Source organism: Manis javanica, chromosome 9, assembly GCF_040802235.1.
Source record: "Manis javanica isolate MJ-LG chromosome 9, MJ_LKY, whole genome shotgun sequence".
Taxonomy (NCBI): Eukaryota; Metazoa; Chordata; class Mammalia; order Pholidota; family Manidae; genus Manis; species Manis javanica.
The window spans coordinates 84,680,213-84,699,670 of record NC_133164.1 but is presented as its reverse complement, the minus strand read 5'-3'; the positions used below and the strand labels follow the sequence as shown (position 1 = coordinate 84,699,670).

General features: G+C 36.1%; 1 protein-coding gene across 3 annotated transcripts in view; it reads left to right on the top strand.

Annotated features, from left to right (window-relative positions):
• The window catches only part of SMCHD1 (structural maintenance of chromosomes flexible hinge domain containing 1), a 189,845-nt gene that overhangs the window by 2,084 nt on the left and 168,303 nt on the right, over positions 1–19,458 (top strand). For all 3 annotated transcript variants that reach the window (XM_073212867.1, XM_037018172.2, XM_037018179.2), the window contains exons 2-5: positions 4,879–4,954; positions 5,630–5,791; positions 9,541–9,623; positions 10,267–10,397. In XM_073212867.1, the coding sequence (XP_073068968.1) occupies positions 4,879–4,954; positions 5,630–5,791; positions 9,541–9,623; positions 10,267–10,397 (452 nt within the window). The remainder of the gene's footprint in view (positions 1–4,878; positions 4,955–5,629; positions 5,792–9,540; positions 9,624–10,266; positions 10,398–19,458) is intronic.

The following is a 19,458-nucleotide window of genomic DNA, read 5'->3' as shown; positions in this document are numbered from 1 at the left end:
AGCAGTTCAGTGATAAACAACTTTGAATGCATAGTCTTTTATGCCTTTATTATTATTTTTTAGTTTATCAGTGAAAGTCATGGGTCAAAGGTTAGGAACATTTTTAAAGCTCTTGATATGTATACTTAAATTGCCTTTCCAATACGTTTTACTAATTCACCTTGCCTCTGAAAATACATTTTCTTGTGAGAAGTTTCAGTATCTGTGTGAGATGGGGAAGTAGTAGCCTCTTGCTGCAGAAGTGGAAACTCATATTTTGGAGATGGTGACTCACTCAAGTCAGATAGTAGTCAAATTAGGATTCAAACTCAGAACCCATACTCTTCTGTTAACACCACTCTGCCTTAAATGAAGTTCTTTGTTGCAGGGAACAGATATTTATTGAATTACTTCAATATTTTGCCCTGAAAAGCTAAGGAAAATATTTTTTTGACTGATTCTTTTCTCACTTTTTTGCTGGAACAGGTAAATGTTAAATTTGATTAAGGAGTGAGAGGGAAGAACTAGTAAGAAAAAGGAAGGCTAAGATTTTGAAGATTGTATTTAAAAAATACAAAACTCTAGTGTTGACACAATTTACTAAAGCCTTCATTTTCCTTGTTAGGGGAGGATGCAAAATGGTATACTAAATTAAAGTTTTTCATTAAAGTTTAAATTCAGTAAGTTTTTGTAGTGCTATAACGTATGGATCCTAAACTGGGGGGAAGCTCACCCTGTGGAAAAAAGGAATCAAGAAGGAAGAAGAAAGGGTAGATCTGGAAGAATCCCTTAGACTTGTGATAACAGCTTTTGACTTAACCTGAGCCATTGGGCTTTGCAGAATCAAAGGTTAGAAAATGAGTGATTTGGCTAGTTCTTAAGCCCAGACATTACATCTCATGTATTTAAACCACCCCCCAACCCCAATTACTTTTTCCTTTGTGTGGTTCCACTAAACCTTGTACCCTACTGTGGCACTTGTTAAACCATTGTACATTTTTTTGTATGCTCTTTGAGGTCAAGAGCCTTACCAAATAGTTTATAGCTGTTTCATTAAATGAATCCATCTCTTCCTTCAGAAAAATATTTGTACATAGGATACGTATGTTAGAAATCCCAAAAGAAGAAAAGTAAAAGAAGACAGATATAGGAAAGAATAGAATAGTAACCTGGAGAGAGTTATTAATAAATGGAAGTTCATTTGATAATATCCAGTACCAGTGCTGAGCCATGAAATTAGCTTTGTGTGTCTTAGAGGCGAAAACAAAAGAGGAAAGATAATTGATACAAAATCCATAGTGTGTGTAAAATAAAAACATTCCAACGGCTAGGGAAGCAAAGCTTTAATTTGAGAAGTATTTCTCCCTAGATTTCTCACAAATCTGATAAAATGGACAGTGTCCGTACAGATAGAAACGGGTGCTTCGCTTATCTTTTCCTTTAATGCAAAGTAGGATGTTTGTTATTTAGAGTAATGCATGCTGCTTTAACTAGTAACCACCCAAGTTTTTGTAGAGATTATTCACTCAAGTGCATTATGGGTGTTTCTGGTCTGTGGGTGATTCAAGGACAGAGCCACGGACATGCCAAAGCACAAATCATTATAGGCTAATTAGCACAGTTTCAGAGTGATGCATTGAAGTATATAGTGTCTGACTGACTTAATCCATGGATGAAATATAAAGTATTTAAAGATTTTATGGACTGCAAATTAGCCCTTCGTAAATATTTCTTAAAACTGACTTTTGAGAGAAGTTGGGCAGCAGGTAGTTTCAAACTGATCTGAAGAGAGGGCAGTTACTTCGTATTTCCCATTCATTAAAGGCAGCTCCATCTGCTTTAGTAATAAACCCAGATTAAGGTGGAATTGTACTGCTTGTATAAAAAGAAAAAGCCTACTCAAGACTCTTGCCCAAATAGAATGTTATCCTGCTTTAATATAGAGAAAGACAGAAGTATATCTGTATTCAAGGCCAGGATAGTACAAATACATGAAAGACTTTAGTCTCTGCCTAGGATTTTAGACTAAAAATATAGAGCATGACATTCTGAATAAAAGCATATGAATAATGTAAAAATATTTAAGTTTGTAAACTATCAGAACTATAAAATATTTAGAAAATTATAATTCAAGAAAAAATTTTTATACAGAAACTAGGTAAAGGTAGCTTATGTATCTTAATAGAAGTATGGAGAGATGGGAATAGTTACATGTACACACTTCAGATGTACACAGATTCTAAAAATTCAGTTTGGCACATTTATTTTCACTAATTATAAACACAAAGTATGTTCTACAGGATGCATAAGCACATGATCTAACTTGGGACGTTGTAGAAATGAAGTAGTAAGGAACTAAACAATAAAAATGGGTCATAATTACCCAGAAGCTAATAAAGATCTGTAAAGACAATTTTTTATTTCTGTTAAACAAAATCTTATTTCTCATCAGTTTATGTCCACAGCTTCACTTCTGTAGGGTGGAATTGCATAGGATATCAGTATCTTTTATTTTATTAAGTATGCCAAATTGCTTTTCAATATGATTTACTGATTTTCAGTCCTATCAGCAATGTTTATGGTCCAATTTTCTTATATGGAGTCCTGTAATTTATATTATCAGGGCTTAACATTTTTGCCACCCTTGTGGTAATCATAATCTTGTTTTAATTTCTCTTATAACTAGTGAGGATGAGCATATTTTCAGGTTTCCTAGTTTCTTAAACCCTTATGGTTTTGTGTATTTTCAGAAATCCTTTTCTCTGTCCTCTCAAAATTATTCTCCTGTGTTTGCTTCTAAAATTTTGGATATACAGCTGCTTTAATTCTCTTAGAATTTTTTTTCTGTGTATGTTGAGATGGGAATTTTATTTATTTCTTTGCAGTTAACTAGTCTCAATATCATTCATTTATTATTATTATTATTCTTTCCCCACCAATTTGTAATGTCACCTCTCCTGTTGTCCAAACTTCCATGTATGTATGTGTGGAACTCTTTCAGTGTCCTCTGTTCTCGTCCACTGGTATGTTGTAGTGTATTTTACATTAGAAATTTTTCTTACAAAAGCATTAAACATATACTGATCACTCAGATTAACAGTTACCAAGTGCTAAACACTCTAGCATCATTTTTGTCTTTTGTAGCACATGTAGGTTATAGTCCACTTTGCTCCTATGTATTTCAGCATGCATTTGTATGATCATACCATCAAAACAAACATTTTTAATATTACCTAATTGCTCAGTCCATATTCAGATTTCTCTGATTGAAAAGCCTCTTTTTTGAGTTGGTTTGTTTAAAGCAGGATTCCAACAGGGTTCTCATATTGAACTTGGTTATTTATATTTCTTAACTCTAATAAAATTTAGAGCATTTGAGCAAAACTCTTTTTGCAGTCTCTTTAGTTTTACCTGACATTGATCTCTTAAAAGAATCAAATAGGTTTTTCTTTAATATTCTCTATTTGTCTGTGCTCATTGTGGTATAATTTAACTTGTTCTATCTCTACATATCCTTTCAGCTAGATGTTATTTTTAAAGGCTTGTAATTAAAATTTAGTTCCAACATCTTTGGGATGCAGAGGCAAAGAATATCTCATAGGTGGAGCTGGTACTTCATGTTATGTCATGTCCCGAGGCACATGATACAAGACCATATTAGTGTGATTCAGGTTTCAGCTTTATCCTTTCATAATAAAGTTTGATCTGATAGTTCATCATTGATGGTGATATTCTGATTGCCATCCCTTTTGTATAGCTGGAATTTTTTAAAGCACAACTTCACCTCATCAACTTAGAACTATTTGCCTACCCTGAAATAGGATTGGTACAAGAATGCAGGAAAAATGCTTTATTCTTTTCCTTTAATCCGTAAGTACCCGTAAAGAGTACTTTAATCCGTAAAGAGTAAGAAGTTGATATCTTAATCAGATTGTTTCAGTTGTGACCAGTAAGGCTTTTAGTAACACTGGAAGATATGAGTATCATTAGTCTAGATTTTCTTTAGATGTCTTCAGTGGTAAGATTGGTCTAGGTTAACTGGTTCATCATTACCTGAAGCAGAAGTCAGCCTTTTATCTTAACTGTATATTGTTGTAGTCCATAATTTTAGAATGTGTCTCTTAATTTTAAAAATGTATAAAATTTTAATGACAGTGTTAACTCATTTTTTAAATTCTCATTTTTTTCATTAGTTGTTAAATTTCATTTTTTCTTGGTTCATCGTTTATTTGTATTTTTTCCTTTTGATCATGTCTTTTCACTCTTCTCTTTGTTGGTCTTCATCTTGATATATAAAGGATTTTTGTCCCCTAAGGATGCTAACTGTCTCCTATTGGAATTTCCTCCCATAATTTATAATTGGACTTAATTTTATATACTTAGTGGGTATAAAGATTCTTTAATACAGATATGTTGTATAAACATGGCTATCCTTGTCAGTATTTTAATATTAGCCTCTATTTTTTTCTAAGACTTTTGTTTATATGTATTTAAATATTTAAGCTGTAGGAACGTAAGCATTATGTTAATGCTTTGCTCCAAATAAGTTTGTTTATATACTGACATGAAATAACATGGCTTTTGTCTGGGAGGGTCCTGCTGATGTTAAAAATCCTTTCAAAATGTCTCGCCTGATCACTCATGTTCTTAGGTGGCCTATGTGCCACAAGGAGACAAAATAACCTTGTTAGGCAGATAGGTAACTCACAGATTGACTTGAGCTTAATTAATTATGCAAAGGCAAAAATTGAAAATATCAAGATATTTCTTAGGCAAATAAATAGAGTAATTGTTATCAAATTATGGTATACTATGGGTATTTTCTTGTTCTTATAAACTCGAATAGTGCATTTATTTCCTTTGTGTCATAGTTGATTTTATTCCTCTTATTTTGGATAGACGCTTGGCATTCTACCTGAAGAGAAGTTTGTTATTACAACAACAAGTAGGAAAGAAATTACCTGTGATAATTTCGGTGAGCAAACAATGTTAACTTAAGTTCATGCTTTTATATTTAGTATGTTCTAGTATTCATAGGGCAATACGTATTTTATTACAAAGATAAGCATCTAAAACTTTTGATGATTTTGGTTACTTTGTTGAAATGGGGGAGGAAACTGGTTATATGTTTGTGTACAGATTGTGCAAAAATCATATTTTCCAAGCAAGTTTATAGAAAAAAAGTTCTCAGTATGGCTACAGAAGATAGGATCTTGCCCAACATCTAGCCACAGGTCTTCAAGTGGGCCTCAAAAAGCTAATTCTCTTAACCAACTTGGATTTTTCTGTTACTTTTTTATCCAATTAGATTCTAAGACCTGCCAGTTTTTCCTACTGATTCCTTTTAAATTTAGCCATTCTTCTCCATTCATATTAATACCACTGTAATGTAGGTTTCCCGTGGTAGTGAGCTTACCAAGAATTGAGTGTTTCAGATGAGTGGAACTCATTTGGGCCTATTTTACTGATACCAAGTATCAGTAAACAAGTAACAAAACACAGGTGAATTTATAGATAGATCCATTGTTTGGGGGTTTGTCTGTAACATCTTTAAAGATATTTTAAAGGTACAGTTTGTATATTCAGAATTATAAATTTATTGTTTTTCTGACACTAGCCTAGCACTTGAGATATTGCCTCTTGATTACAGATGAAACTATTAAAGATGGAGTCACTCTGTATCTGCTACAGTCAGTCAATCAGTTACTACTAACAGCTACAAAAGAACGAATTGACTTCCTACCTCACTATGACACACTGGTTAAAAGTGGCATGTATGAATATTATGCAAGTGAAGGACAAAATCCTTTGCGTAAGTATTCCATTTTTACTAATTATGATAAGCTATTATGTTACTCTATCCCTTGACCACATTCTTTCACTTTTTAAAAATTCTCTCATTTTACTTTGTTAGAAGACTATGACCATTCATTGTGAATTTCCTTACTTCAGCCTCTTCATCACAATATATTTATTTTTCTACCCAAGTCATCTGATAGCAGAGTAAAGATACCTCTCCTTTAAAACTAACCTAATATTAGGATCCAGTCCTTTTCAACTCATAAGAAATCTTGTACTTACACATCTTTCCATCTCCTGTATACTCTCCTCTCCTGATTTATTATTCCTGACCTCATATAGACCTCTCCCAGCTGAAAATTTTTTTTACCTTGTAAATTTGTATAGTTGAACTGCACAAGTAAGTGGTTTGTGTTTTGGTCTCCATTTCTTAATTCTTTTCACTTCTACTTCTTGCCAGCTTTTATCCTACCTTTGGATTGCTTGCTAGTGATCTTTACAAATCAGCTGATTTAGAGAGTTTATTCTCTCTGGACCCCACCAAAGTTTATAGAAAAACTTATCGACCAAAGTGGTCGATATTACTTAGATGTTCATTATAAGCATTCTTACTAAAAATATTTTTTCTCATTGCATATGCATTAAATTTTATAGGAAATTAGAAGACACAGATCAGCAAAAGATCTATGAGCATAAAGACCATCCATATCTCTAATACCAGATATAATCACCATTAACATTTTGGTGTTTATCATTTCAGACCTTTTCATATTGTTTTTTCTTTTTCTTTAGTAGTGGTCTTACATGGTACTTAACCTCTTAACCCACTTTTTGCTTAAAATGAACATTTTAATATGTATGTCAGTATATGTTCTTAGTGGTTACACACTATTTAGATGGCAATTTATTTGAACAGTGTTCTGTGACTACACATTTAGGCTGTTTCGGTTTTCTTATTGTTACAAATGACTAAATGTTCTTGTGACTATATCTTTGTTGTGCACATCCTTACCTTAAGTATGGTTCATGTTATCAGCTGCAGTAACAGAAACTACACTAAGTGCTTTATGATCATTATCTCAATCCTTAATCCTCTGTGGTAGCTGACATTAGGTAATGACCCTATTTTGCAGAAGAAACTGAGGCTGAGATTTTAGGTAACTTGCAAAAGGCCACATTGTTGAAGCCAGGATTTGAATCTTAGCAGAGGAACTTCAGAGCTTGAACTCATAACCAGTGTATTTATTACCTCTGATATTGTTCGTTACATACAAAAAAGATCTTATTTTTCCCATCTTAGTGTCTTAATCTTCTTTTACCAGCTACTACCCAATTTTTCTGTTGACAGTAAAACTTCTCAACAGTTGACTGTATTTACTGTCGGCAGTACCTTTCCTCTTCCCAATTCTTTCCCATTCTCTATGCTGTACTATTCATTTAAGGTCTCCAGTGACTAAATCCCATGATTAATTTTCAGTTCTCATTTTACTTGAAGCATTGATACAGTTTATCACTTCTTCCTCCTTGATGTAATCTTCCATTGACTTTTGAGAGACCATACTCTGTTTTCTTTCTGCCTCACTGGCTGCCTTCTCTGTTCTCTCTCCCCACCTTCTTGTTCTTTTTTTGAGAGATAATTGACATAACTCCCTGCCTTCTTAATGTTCAAGAGCTTCTGTGTTTAGTGCTTGGCCCCTTATCTTCCCTTCCTCAGTGATCCCATCCAGTCTCATGGCTCTTAAGTGCCTTCTTCATGGCAGTGGCTCCCAAGTGGAGGTGATGAGAAATGATAATTTTTAGTTATATATTGAAAATAACGCCAGACTTATTTCCTGGATTCCAGTTTTGTCCAGCTGCCCATTTGGCATCTCTACTAGAATATCTAAGATGGGAACCCCAGTCTGCTCAATGACTGCTAACTGCACATATTTTTCCTATCCAAGTTGATTATCACGCGGTCCCTTCAGTTGCTTCTTTGTCTCATACCTTTTATTCAGTCTGTTAGAAAATTCTGTTGGCTGAGTCGTCAGCGTTTATCTAGAAATGACTGTCACCACTTCTGTTGCTAAAACCTGATCTTGAGGAACTAAGTGGCCTCTTAACTTGTCTTTCTTCATGCCTGTCCACATAGGGTTTATGAACTCAGATTGTGTTACTATTCTACTGAAAACGCTCTTGGGTCCCCATTTCACTGAGTAAAAGCATTTATAATGACCCACATGGCCTTTTCAGCTCTGCTTTGTTGCTGTTTCCACAACTCTTCTCCTTGCTTGTTCCCTTCACCCCAGGGCCAGCTGAGTTTTCAGCTTAGAGCCCTCTGCCTGGAATGTGCCTTCCCCAGATAGTTCCTGTCTCATTCCCTCACCTCAGTCAGGTCTTGTTTAATCTGTACCTTCTCAACAAAACAACTTTGATCACCCTATATAAAATTGCAGTTGTGTTCCCTCTGTGCTTTTACTGTTATTTGATCTCTTTTCTTTGCTCTTTTTTCTATCAATATACCACCTACTAACATGCTAAAGAATTTACTTATTTGTTATGATTAGATTTCATTTCCCATCTTCCTCCACTAGAATGTTAACTCCACAAGAATAGGACTTTTGTCTGTTTTTCCCTGTTCATAGACCACTGCCAGGAAAATAGTAGATGCTTAAATATTTGCATATTGAATGAATTTTAATTCTTTCTCTGGGGACAAATTTCTAAATGTGTTACCATGGAGTCAATAGATATGTTCATTTTTAAGACTTTTGCTATAGATTAATTACTTCCAGATTGGTTGTACCAGTTTTCACTCCTGCCATCATTATGTGAATATGCAAAGACTCTCATTGTTTAAACTCTTGCTTTGATTACTGTGACTTCACACTGCATTCCTGGATCTTTTATTTGTTTCCATTTCCTTTGCCTTGGTGCTTTTTCTGGTTATTCTTGACCATATGGTGGACATTACTTCAAGTCATGTTGGTTTTGTCTTTTTATACTTTTCTCTTTAGAGAACTGATCCAAGCCTTAACTGTTGCTGTCAGTGAAGCAAAAATCCTCTCTGGCTGTCTTTATTCTCTCGATTAAGCATGGTATGTGTTTCAGCTCTCTGTGGAACACCTCTCCCCACTGAGTTTGATATGGGGCAGGATAGCACATTTAAAGCTCAATTTTTGTTTCTTCCTCTCAAAATTTTCTGAAATGACCATTTATGCAGTCTTATAAAGAGTCTTATAAAGATTCAAAACCATCTTGGATTTCTTTTTCTTTCTTTTATATCTAAGCAGATACTGAATTCTACCATTTATTCCACATTTCTCTTAACTCTTTTTTCCTTGCATTTCCTACAGTGTCCTTTCTTTTCCATTTCCTACAATGTCTCCCGCTTCTCCATTTTTTAGTTATTACCCTGAGCCGGATCCTATGCATACCTGATGTGTGGTAACTTTTTTCTAATAGTTTATGAGCACAGCCATTCTGAGTTCAGAGTGTGGAAGTGCTTGCTGGGGTACTACTCACTAGTGATCACAGTGTTAGGTGGGTTATGTGTCAATGGAAGTCAGAGACATAAATTTGGTATGTTCCTCTTTTTAATTAAGAGAGTAAAAGCGGGAAATAGTTTAAGTAGTGACCTAAAGGAAAGGAGAATATTAGTTGATGCTGAGCCAGTGGTAAACTGAACATCAAGTTGGTTGCGTAGTAGGAAGTCAGTAGCAGTTCTATGTCAGTTAGGCAGACATGTTCTGCCATTTGACAAGTTTTCTCATTGTCTTCCAGCATTTGCTCTTGCAGAATTGATTGATAATTCTTTGTCTGCTACTTCTCGTAACACTGGTATTAGAAGAATACAGATCAAACTGGTAAGAAAATAGTACTATAAAGCAATTTAAGTTTACCAGAAGTAATGCAAATTCAATGGAGAAAAATTCGACAATAAACTAAAAGTATAAATAATTATATGAGGTCTCTTCATTGTTAATTTTTTCATATGCCCTTTTTCTCTGTGTATATGTACACATATGTCTGATCATAGTATATATTTTGTTTTTTGTATTTTTCTACTTTCCCTTAACAGCACATGGTTAACATTTGGTGGATGTTCTGCAATATAAAATTCCATTGCTGCAGTTTGGTTTATTGGCTGTGATATAAATTATGTAATCAGTCAACTGTTGTTGAACATTTAGATTTTTTTTCCTATGTCTTTGCCACTGTAAGGCATGCTGGCATCCATTGTTCGTACATGTACAAGCATCCATTTACAAATCTGTCTTTGTACACAGATCAGTTCCTTAAGCGAAATTCTGAGAACTGGAATTTCTGGGTTAAAGGATATGAAAAATTCTAATGTCTTTGATTCATACAGCTGAAATGCCTTTCATAAAGTTCAATTAATTTAACTTCCACCAACAGTGTATGGGTGAACCCATTGAATCACTTTTATATTTAACTCTTCATGTATTTAATGTTGATTTGACCTTTCGAGCTTACATTATTTCATAGCTTTTTGATGAAGTGCAAGGAAAACCTGCTGTTGCGGTGATAGATAATGGAAGAGGAATGACCTCTAAACAGCTTAACAACTGGGCCGTGTATAGATTATCAAAATTTACAAGGCAAGGAGACTTTGAGAGGTTAGTAAACATTACTTTTTTTGATGGGCAGATGGGTATTTTAAGGATAATTCTAATTTTGGTACACATGATACATTGTATGTATTTTGTGCTTCCTGAGGTATGTAGGAGTTAATGTACTTAGTTGAGTCCTTTGGAGCTTTTCCCCCTTTCCATTTTTTTTAATTTAATTAATTAATGAATTAATTATAATTTGCTATCATTAATGTACAATTACATGAACAGCATTATGGTTACTAGACTCCCCTTATTATCAAGACCCCACCATGTACCCCATTACAGTCACTGTCCATCTGCGTAGTAAGATGCTATAGAATCACTTCTCTGTGTTATACTGCCTTCCCCGTGTTCCCCCCCACACCTACATTATATGTGCTAATCATGATGCCCCTTGTCCCTCCCTTCACCCATCCTCCCCAGTCCCTTTCCCTTTGGTAACTGTTAGTCCATTATTGGGTTCTGTGAATCTGCTGCTGTTTTGTTCCTTCAGTTTTTGCTTTGTTCTTATACTCCACAGATGAGGGAAATCATTTGATACCTGTCTTTCTCCACCTGGCTTATTTCACTGAGCGTAATACCCACTAGTTCCATCCATGTTGTTGCAAATGGTAGGATTTGTTTTCTTATGGCTGAATAGTATTCCATTGTGTATATGTACCACATCTTCTTTATCCATTAATCTACTGATGGACACTTAGGTTTTCTCCATTTCTTGGCTATTGTAAATAGTGCTGCAATAAACATAGGGCTGCATATGTCTTTTTCAAACTGGACTGCTGCCTTCTTAGGGTAAATTCCTAGGAGTAGAATTCCTGGGTCAAATGGTATTTCTAATTTTAGTTTTTTGAGGAACCTCCATACTGCTTTCCACAATGGTTGAACTATTTTACATTCCCACCAGCACTGTAGAATGCTTCCCCTTTCTCCACAACCTCGCCAACATTTGTTGTTACTTGTCTTTTGGATGTTGGCCATCCTTACTGGTGTAAGGTGATATTTCATTGTGGTTTTAATTTGCATTTCTCTGATAATTACGGATGTGGAGCATCTTTTCATGTGCCTGTTGGCCATCTGAATTTCTTCTTTGGACAGGTGTCTGTCAGATCTTGTGCCCATTTTTTAATTGGATTATTTGCTTTTTGTTTGTTGAGGTGCGTGAGCTCTTTATATATTTGAGATATATCAGATATGTCATTTATGAATATATTCTCCCATACTGTAGGATGTCTCTTTGTTCTACTGATGGTGTCCTTTCCTGTACAGAAGAAGCTTTTTAGTTTGATATAGTCCCACTTGTTCATTTTTGCTTTTGTTTCCCTTGCCCGGGGAGTTATGTTCATGAAGAAGTTGCTGATGTTTATGTCCAAGAGATTTTTGCGTATGTTTTTTTCTAAGAGTTTTATGATTTCATGACTTAAATTCAGGTCCTTGATCTATTGAGTTTACTTTTGTGTATGGGGTCAGACAGTGATCCAGTTTCATTCTCTTACATGTAGCTGTCCAGTTTTGCCAACATCAGCTGTTGAAGAGGCTGTCATTTCCCCACTGTAGATCCATGGCTCCTCTACCATATATTAATTGACCATATATGCTTGGGTTTATATCTGGGCTCTCTAGTCTGTTCCACTGGTCTGTGGGTGTGTTCTTGTGCCAGTACCAAATTGTCTTGATTACTGTGGCTTTGTAGTAGAGCTTGAAGTCAGGGAGCATAATCCCCCCTGCTTTATTCTTCCTTCTCAGGAGTGCTTTGGCTATTCAGGGTCTTCTGTGGTTCCATATGAATTTTAGAACGATTTGCTATAGTTCATTGAAGAATGCTGTCAGTATTTTGATAGGGATTGCATTGAATCTATAGATTGTTTTAGGCAAGGCAGTATGGTCATTGTGACAATATTAACTCTTCCTATCCATGAGCACGGGATGTCTTTTCATTTATTGGTTTCTCCTTTAATTTCTCTCATGAGAGTCTTGTAGTTTTCACAGTATAGGTCTTTCACTTCCTTGTTTAGGTTTATTCCTAGGTATTTTATTCTTTTTGATGCAATTGTGAATGGAATTGTTTTCCTGATTGCTCTTTGTGCTAATTCATCCCCCCCCCCAACCCCTTTCCTTTTTAACTTAAAGAAAACTTAACTTGCCTGTGATGAAAGCTGTGTAGCCCCTGGAATAGTAAAATGGTTTTTTTTTGAGAGGGCATCTCTCATATTTATTGATCAAATGGTTGTTGACAACAATAAAATTCTGTATAGGGGAGTCAATGCTCAATGCACAATCATTAATCCACCCCAAGCCTAATTCTCATCAGTCTCCAATCTTCTGAAGCATAACGAACAAGTTCTTACATGGTGAACAAATTCTTACATAGTGAATAAGTTCTTACATGGTGAACAGTACAAGGGCAGTCATCACAGAAACTTTTGGTTTTGATCATGCATTATGAACTATAAACAATCAGGTCAAATATGAATATTCATTTGATTTTTATACTTGATTTATATGTGGATCCCACATTTCTCCCTTTATTATTAGCTGAAGTGGTAGGTAGATGCAAGATAAAGGTAGAAAACATAGTTTAGTGTTGTAAGAGCAAATGTAGATGATCAGGTGTGTGCCTGTAGACTATGTGTTAATCCAAGCTAGACAAGGGCATTAAAACATCCACGGATGGAAAAGATTTCTCTCGAAACAGGGGGGGTGAGGTTCTAAGCCTCACCACTGTTGATCCCCAATTTCTCACCTGATGGCCCCCCTGCGACTGTGCCTGTCTTAGGTTGTTCCTCCCTTGAGGAACCTTACCTGTCTCTGGCTAACCAGTCATCTTCCGGGGCCATACAGGGAGATGTATAGTTGGTAAGTGAGAGAGAAGCCATATTGTTTGAAAAAGTTAGCTTTTTACTTCTTTGCAGATTTATGCCCTGTGGCTTCTATGCCCAGCATTTGTCTTAAGGTATCTTTACCACTTGGAGGGATTATGATACTCGGTAAATTAGATATGAGGCACGAATTCTATTTAAGGGTTGTAATTAGGAAGGAAGAAGAAAAGCTATAGAGGTAGCAGATGGAAGAAAACATGGGAGGATTGATTATTTCTTTGACATATCTTCTTGTAGAATAACTTAAGCATGTACAGGTTTTAAACTACTAATTAAATTGCGCACACACATTAACATAATAGGAGTACAGTTACATAACCAAAGCAGATCTATAATTAGCAGCCATCTCCAGTGAAGCCAAGAAAACCAGTTAGGCACCCTAGTCATTTGTGAAAATTTGTCTATGTTATGATGGATATTGTCCAACTGTACTTGAACAATCTGAGAGAAATCAGACAAATTAAAACAACCCCTTCCTGGGACCTGTTCACATCCCATATGTTCTTTTAACAGTAGATAGTCTGTAGTTGTAAGATTTTGGAGCGCTACAACTTGCACTTCTCCTAATTCTTGGTTGAGTTCTAACAGTATAGATCCAGTCAAATTTGTTGTTTTACTGAAAGCACAGGCCAGCTTAGATATCTCCTTCTTCATTCCAATGGCAAGTCCAGGAACTGGTGGGATGGATGCAGCTACAGCTGCAGCATCGCCAGGATCTTTGTTGACGTTTTTTGATGATCATCTTCTGGTATGACTCTTCCAGAGAGTGCTGATGTTGGAAATTCTTCTTCATATCGTATCTTAGTTCATTTTCTGGGTAGCCAAATTAGGCTTTGATCTTCTGTAAAAAAGCAAACAGACCCTTTGCCCACACTTTGATATGCCCTTTATACCATTGTGTAGAACTCATTGGAGGTCACCACACAGGAACTGGTTTTTTTGTTTGTTTGTTTGTTTGTTTTTTATTAAGAGAAAGGAATATTATCAGAAAAGTGTACCTCTGTAGCCGATCATCTGACACTCTTTAAGTGATCAAAATTAAGGATATTTAAAGCATGCGTTAATCTTTGATTTACCATTAGTTTTATCCTATCAAGGAGTAAATCCCCCTTTTCTTTCTTTTTTTTTTTTTAATATTTAATCTACACTTACATGAGGAATACTATGTTTACTAGGCTCTCCCCTATACCAGGTCCCCCCTATAAACCACATTACAGTCACTGTCCATCAGCATAGCAAAATGTTGTAGAATCACTACTTGTCCTCTCTGTTGTACAGCCCTCCCCTTTCTCCTTACCCCCCATGCATGCTAATCTTAATACCCCTTTCTTCCCCCCCCCCCCTTATCCCTCCCTGCCCACCCATCCTCCCAGGTCCCTTTCCCTTTGGTACCTATTAGTCCACTTTTTGGGTTCTGTAATTCCGCTGCTGTTTTGTTCCTTGAGTTTTTCCTTTGTTCTTATACTCCTCAGATGAGTGAAATCATTTGGTATTTCTCTTTCTCCGCTTGGCTTATTTCACTGGGCATAATATCCTCCAGCTCCATCCATATTGCTGCAAATGGTAGGATTTGCCCTCTTCTTATGGCTGAGTAGTATTCCATTGTGTATATGTACCACATCTTCTTTATCCATTCATCTACCGATGGACATTTAGGTTGCTTCCAATTCTTGGCTATTGTAAATAGTGCTGCGATAAACAGGGGTGCATCTGTCTTTCTCAAACTTGATTGCTGCATTCTTAGGGTAAATTCCTAGGAGTGGAATTCCTGGGTCAAATGGTAGGTCTGTTTTGAGCATTTTGATGAACCTCCATACTGCTTTCCACAATGGCTGAACTAATTTACATTCCCACCAGCAGTGTAGGAGGGTTCCCCTTTCTCTACAGCCTCGCCAACATTTGTGGTTGTTTGTCTTTTGGATGGCAGCCATCCTTACTGGTGTGAGGTGATATCTCATTGTAGTTTTAATTTGCATTTCTCTGATAATTAGCGATGTGGAGCATCTTTTCATGTGTCTGTTGGCCATCTGTATTTCCTTTTTGGAGAACTGTCTATTCATTTCTTCTGCCCATTTTTTAATTGGATTATTTGATTTTTGTTTGTTGAGGCGTCTGAGCTCTTTATATATTTTGCATGTCAAGACTTTATCGGATCTGTTATTTTCAAATATATTCTCCCATACTGTAGGGTTCCTTTTTGTTCTATTGATGGTGTCTTTTGCTGTACAGAAGCTTTTCAGCTTAATATAGTCCCACTTGTTCATTTTTGCTGTTGTTTTCCTTGCCCGGGGAGATATGTTCAAGAAGAGATCACTCATGTTTACGTCTAAGAGGTTTTTGCCTATGTTTTTTTCTAAGAGTTTTATGGTTTCATGATTTACATTCAGGTCTTTGATCCATTTTGAATTTACTTTTGTGTATGGGGTTAGACAAAGGTCCAGTTTCATTCTCCTACATGTAGCTGTCCAGTTTTGCCAGCACCATCTGTTGAAGAGACTGTCACTTCGCCATTGTATCTCCATGACTCCTTTATCAAATATTAGTTGACCATATATGTTTGGGTTAATGTCTGGAGTCTCTAATCTGTTCCACTGGTCTGTGGCTCTGTTCATGTGCCAGTACCAAATTTTCTTGATTACTATGGCTTTGTAGTAGAGCTTGAAGTTGGGGAGTGAGATCCCCCTACTTTATTCTTCTTTCTCAGGATTGCTTTGGCTATTCAGGGTCTTTGATGTTTCCATATGAATTTTTGAACTATTTGTTCCAGTTCGTTGAAGAATGTTGCTGGTAATTTGACAGGAATTGCATCAAATCTGTATATTGCTTTGGGCAGGATGGCCATTTTGATGATATTAATTCTTCCTAGCCATGAGCATGGGATGAGTTTCCATTTCTTAGTGTCCCCTTTAATTTCTCTTAAGAGTGACTTGTAGTTTTCAGGGTATAGGTCTTTCACTTCTTTGGTTAGGTTTATTCCTAGGTATTTTATTCTTTTTGATGCAATTGTGAATGGAGTTGTTTTCCTGATTTCTCTTTCTATTGCTTCATTGTTAGTGTATAGGAACGCCACAGATTTCTGTGTGTTAATTTTGTATCCTGTAACTTTGCTATATTCCGATATCAGTTCTAGTAGTTTTGGAGTGGAGTCTTTAGGGTTTTTTATGTACAATATCATATCATCTGCAAATAGTGACAGTTAAACTTCTTCTTTACTAATCCCGATTCCTTGTATTTCTTTGTTTTGTCTGATTTCCGTGGCTAGGACCTCTAGTACTATGTTAAATAACAGTGGGGAGAGTGGGCATCCCTGTTTAATTCCCGATCTCAGAGGAAAAGCTTTCAGCTTCTCGCTGTTCAGTATAATGTTGGCTGTGAGTTTATCATATATGGCCTTTATTATGTTGAGGTACTTGCCCTCTATTCCCATTTTGCTGAGAGTTTTTATCGTGAATGGAGGTTGAATTTTGTTGAATGCTTTTTCAGCATCTATGGAGATGATCATGTGGTTTTTATCTTTCTTTTTGTTGATGTGGTGGATGATGTTGATGGATTTTCGAATGTTCTACCATCCTTGCATCCCTGGGATGAATCCCACTTGGTCATCGTGTGTGATCCTTTTGATATGCTGTTGAATTCTGTTTGCTGATATTTTATTGAGTATTTTTTTTGCATCTACATTCTTCAAGGATATTGGTCTGTAATTTTTTTTTTGGTGGGGTCTTTGCTTGGTTTTGGTATTAGGGTGATGTTAGCTTCATAGAATGAGTTTGGGAATATTCCCTCCTCTTCTATTTTTTGGAACACTTTAAGGAGAATGGGTATTATGTCTTCTCTGTGTGTCTGATAAAATTCTGAGGTAAATCTGTCTGGTCCCGGGGTTTTGTTCTTGGGTAGTTTTTTGATTACCATTTCAATTTCTTTGCTCGTAATTGGTTTGTTTAACTTTTGTGTTTCTTCCTTGATCAGTCTTGGGAGGTTGTATTTTTCTAGGAAGTTGTCCATTTCTTCTAGTTTTTCCAGCTTCTTAGCATATAGATTTTCATAGTAGTCTCTAATAATTCTTTGTATTTCTGTGGAGTCTCTCATGATTTTTCCATTCTCATTTCTGATTCTGTTGATTTGTGTTGATTCTCTTTTTCTCTTAATAAGTTTGGCTAGAGGCTTATCTATTTTGTTTATTTTCTCAAAGAACCAGGTCTTGGTTTCATTGATTTTTGCTATTGTTTTATTCTTCTCAATTTTGTTTATTTCGTCTCTGATCTTTATTATGTCCCTCCTTCCGCTGACTTTAGGCCTCATTTGTTCTTCTTTTTCCAGTTTTAATAATTGTGATGTTAGACTATTCATTTGGGATTGTTCTTCCTTCTTCAAGTGTGCCTGGATCGGTATATACTTAAGACTGCTTTCGCTGCATCCCACAGAAGTTGGGGCTTTGTGTTGTTGTTGTCATTTGTTTCTATATATTCCTTGATCTCTATTTTGATTTGTTCATTGATCCATTGATTATTTAGAAGCATGTTGTTAAGCCTCCATGTGTTTGTGAGCCTTTTTGTTTTCTTTGTAGAATTTATTTCTAGTTTTATACCTTTGTGGTCTGAAAAATTGGTTGGTCGAATTTCAATATTTTAGAATTTACTGAGGCTGTTTTTGTGAGCTAGTATGTGGTCTATTCTGGAGAATGTTCCACGTGCACTTGAGAAGAATGTATATCCTGTTGCTTTTGGATGTAGAGTTCTATAGATGTCTATTAGGTCCATCTGTTCTAGTGTGTTGTTCAGTGCCTGTGTGTCTTTACTTATTTTCTGCCCGGTGGATCTATCCTTTGGGGTGAGTGGTGTGTTGAAGTCTCCTACAATGAATGCATTGCAGTCTATTTCCCTCTTTAGTTCTGTTAGTATTTGCTTCACATATGCTGGTGCTCCTGTATTGGGTGCATATATATTTAGAATGGGTATATCCTCTTGTTGGACTAAGCCCTTTATCATTATGTAGTGGCCTTCTTTATCTCTTGTTACTTTCTTTGTTTTTGAAGTCTGTTTTGTCTGACATTAGTACTGCAACCCCTGCTTTCTTCTCACTGTTGTTTGCCTGAAATATGTTTTCCATCCCTTGACTTTTAGTCTGTGCATGTCTTTGGGTTTCAGGTGAGTTTCTTGTAAGCAGCATATAGATGGGTCTTGCTTTTTTATCCATTCTATTACTCTGTGTCTTTTGATTGGTGCATTAAGTCCATTTACATTTAGGGTGACTATTGAGAGATATGTACTTATTGCCATTGCCGGGTTTAAATTTGTGATTACAGGAGGTTCACGGTTAGCCTCTTTAGTATCTTACTGCCTAACTTAGCTCGCTTATTGAGCTGTTATATACACCGTCTGGAGATTATTTTCTTCTCTCCCTTCTTATTCCTCCTCCTCCATTCTTCATATGTTGTGTGTTTTGTTCTGTGCTCTTTTTAGGAGTGCTCCCATCTAGAGCAGTCCCTGTAAGATGCCCTGTAGAGGTGGTTTGTGGGAAGCAAATTCCCTCAGCTTTTGCTTGTCTGGGAATTGTTTAATCCCACCGTCATATTTAAATGATAGTCGTGCTGGATACAGTATCCTTGGTTCAAGGCCCTTCTGTTTCATTGTATTAAATATATCATGCCATTCTCTTCTGGCCTGTAGGGTTTCTGTCGAGAAGTCTGATGATAGCCTGATGGGTTTTCCTTTACAGGTGACCTTTTTCTCTCTAGCTGCCTTTAAAACTCTTTCCTTGTCCTTGATCCTTGCCATTTTAATTTTTATGTGTCTTGATGTTGTCCTCTTAGGATCCTTTTTGTTGGGTGTTCTGTGTATTTCCGTGTTCTGTTCGATTATTTCCTCCCCCAGTTTGGGGAAGTTTTCAGCACTCATTTCTTCAAAGACACTTTCTATCCCTTTTCCTCTCTCTTCTTCTTCTGGTACCGCTATAATACGGGTATTGTTCCTTTTGGATTGGTCACATAGTTCTCTTAGTTTTGTTTCGCTCCTGGAGATCCTTTTGTCTGTCTCTATGTCAGCTTCCATACGTTCCTGTTCTCTGATTTCTATTCCTTCAATGGCCTCTTGCATCTTACTCATTCTGCTTATAAATCCTTCCAGGGTTTGTTTCACTTCTGTGATCTCCTTCCTGACATCTGTGATCTCCCTCCGGACTTCATCCCGTTG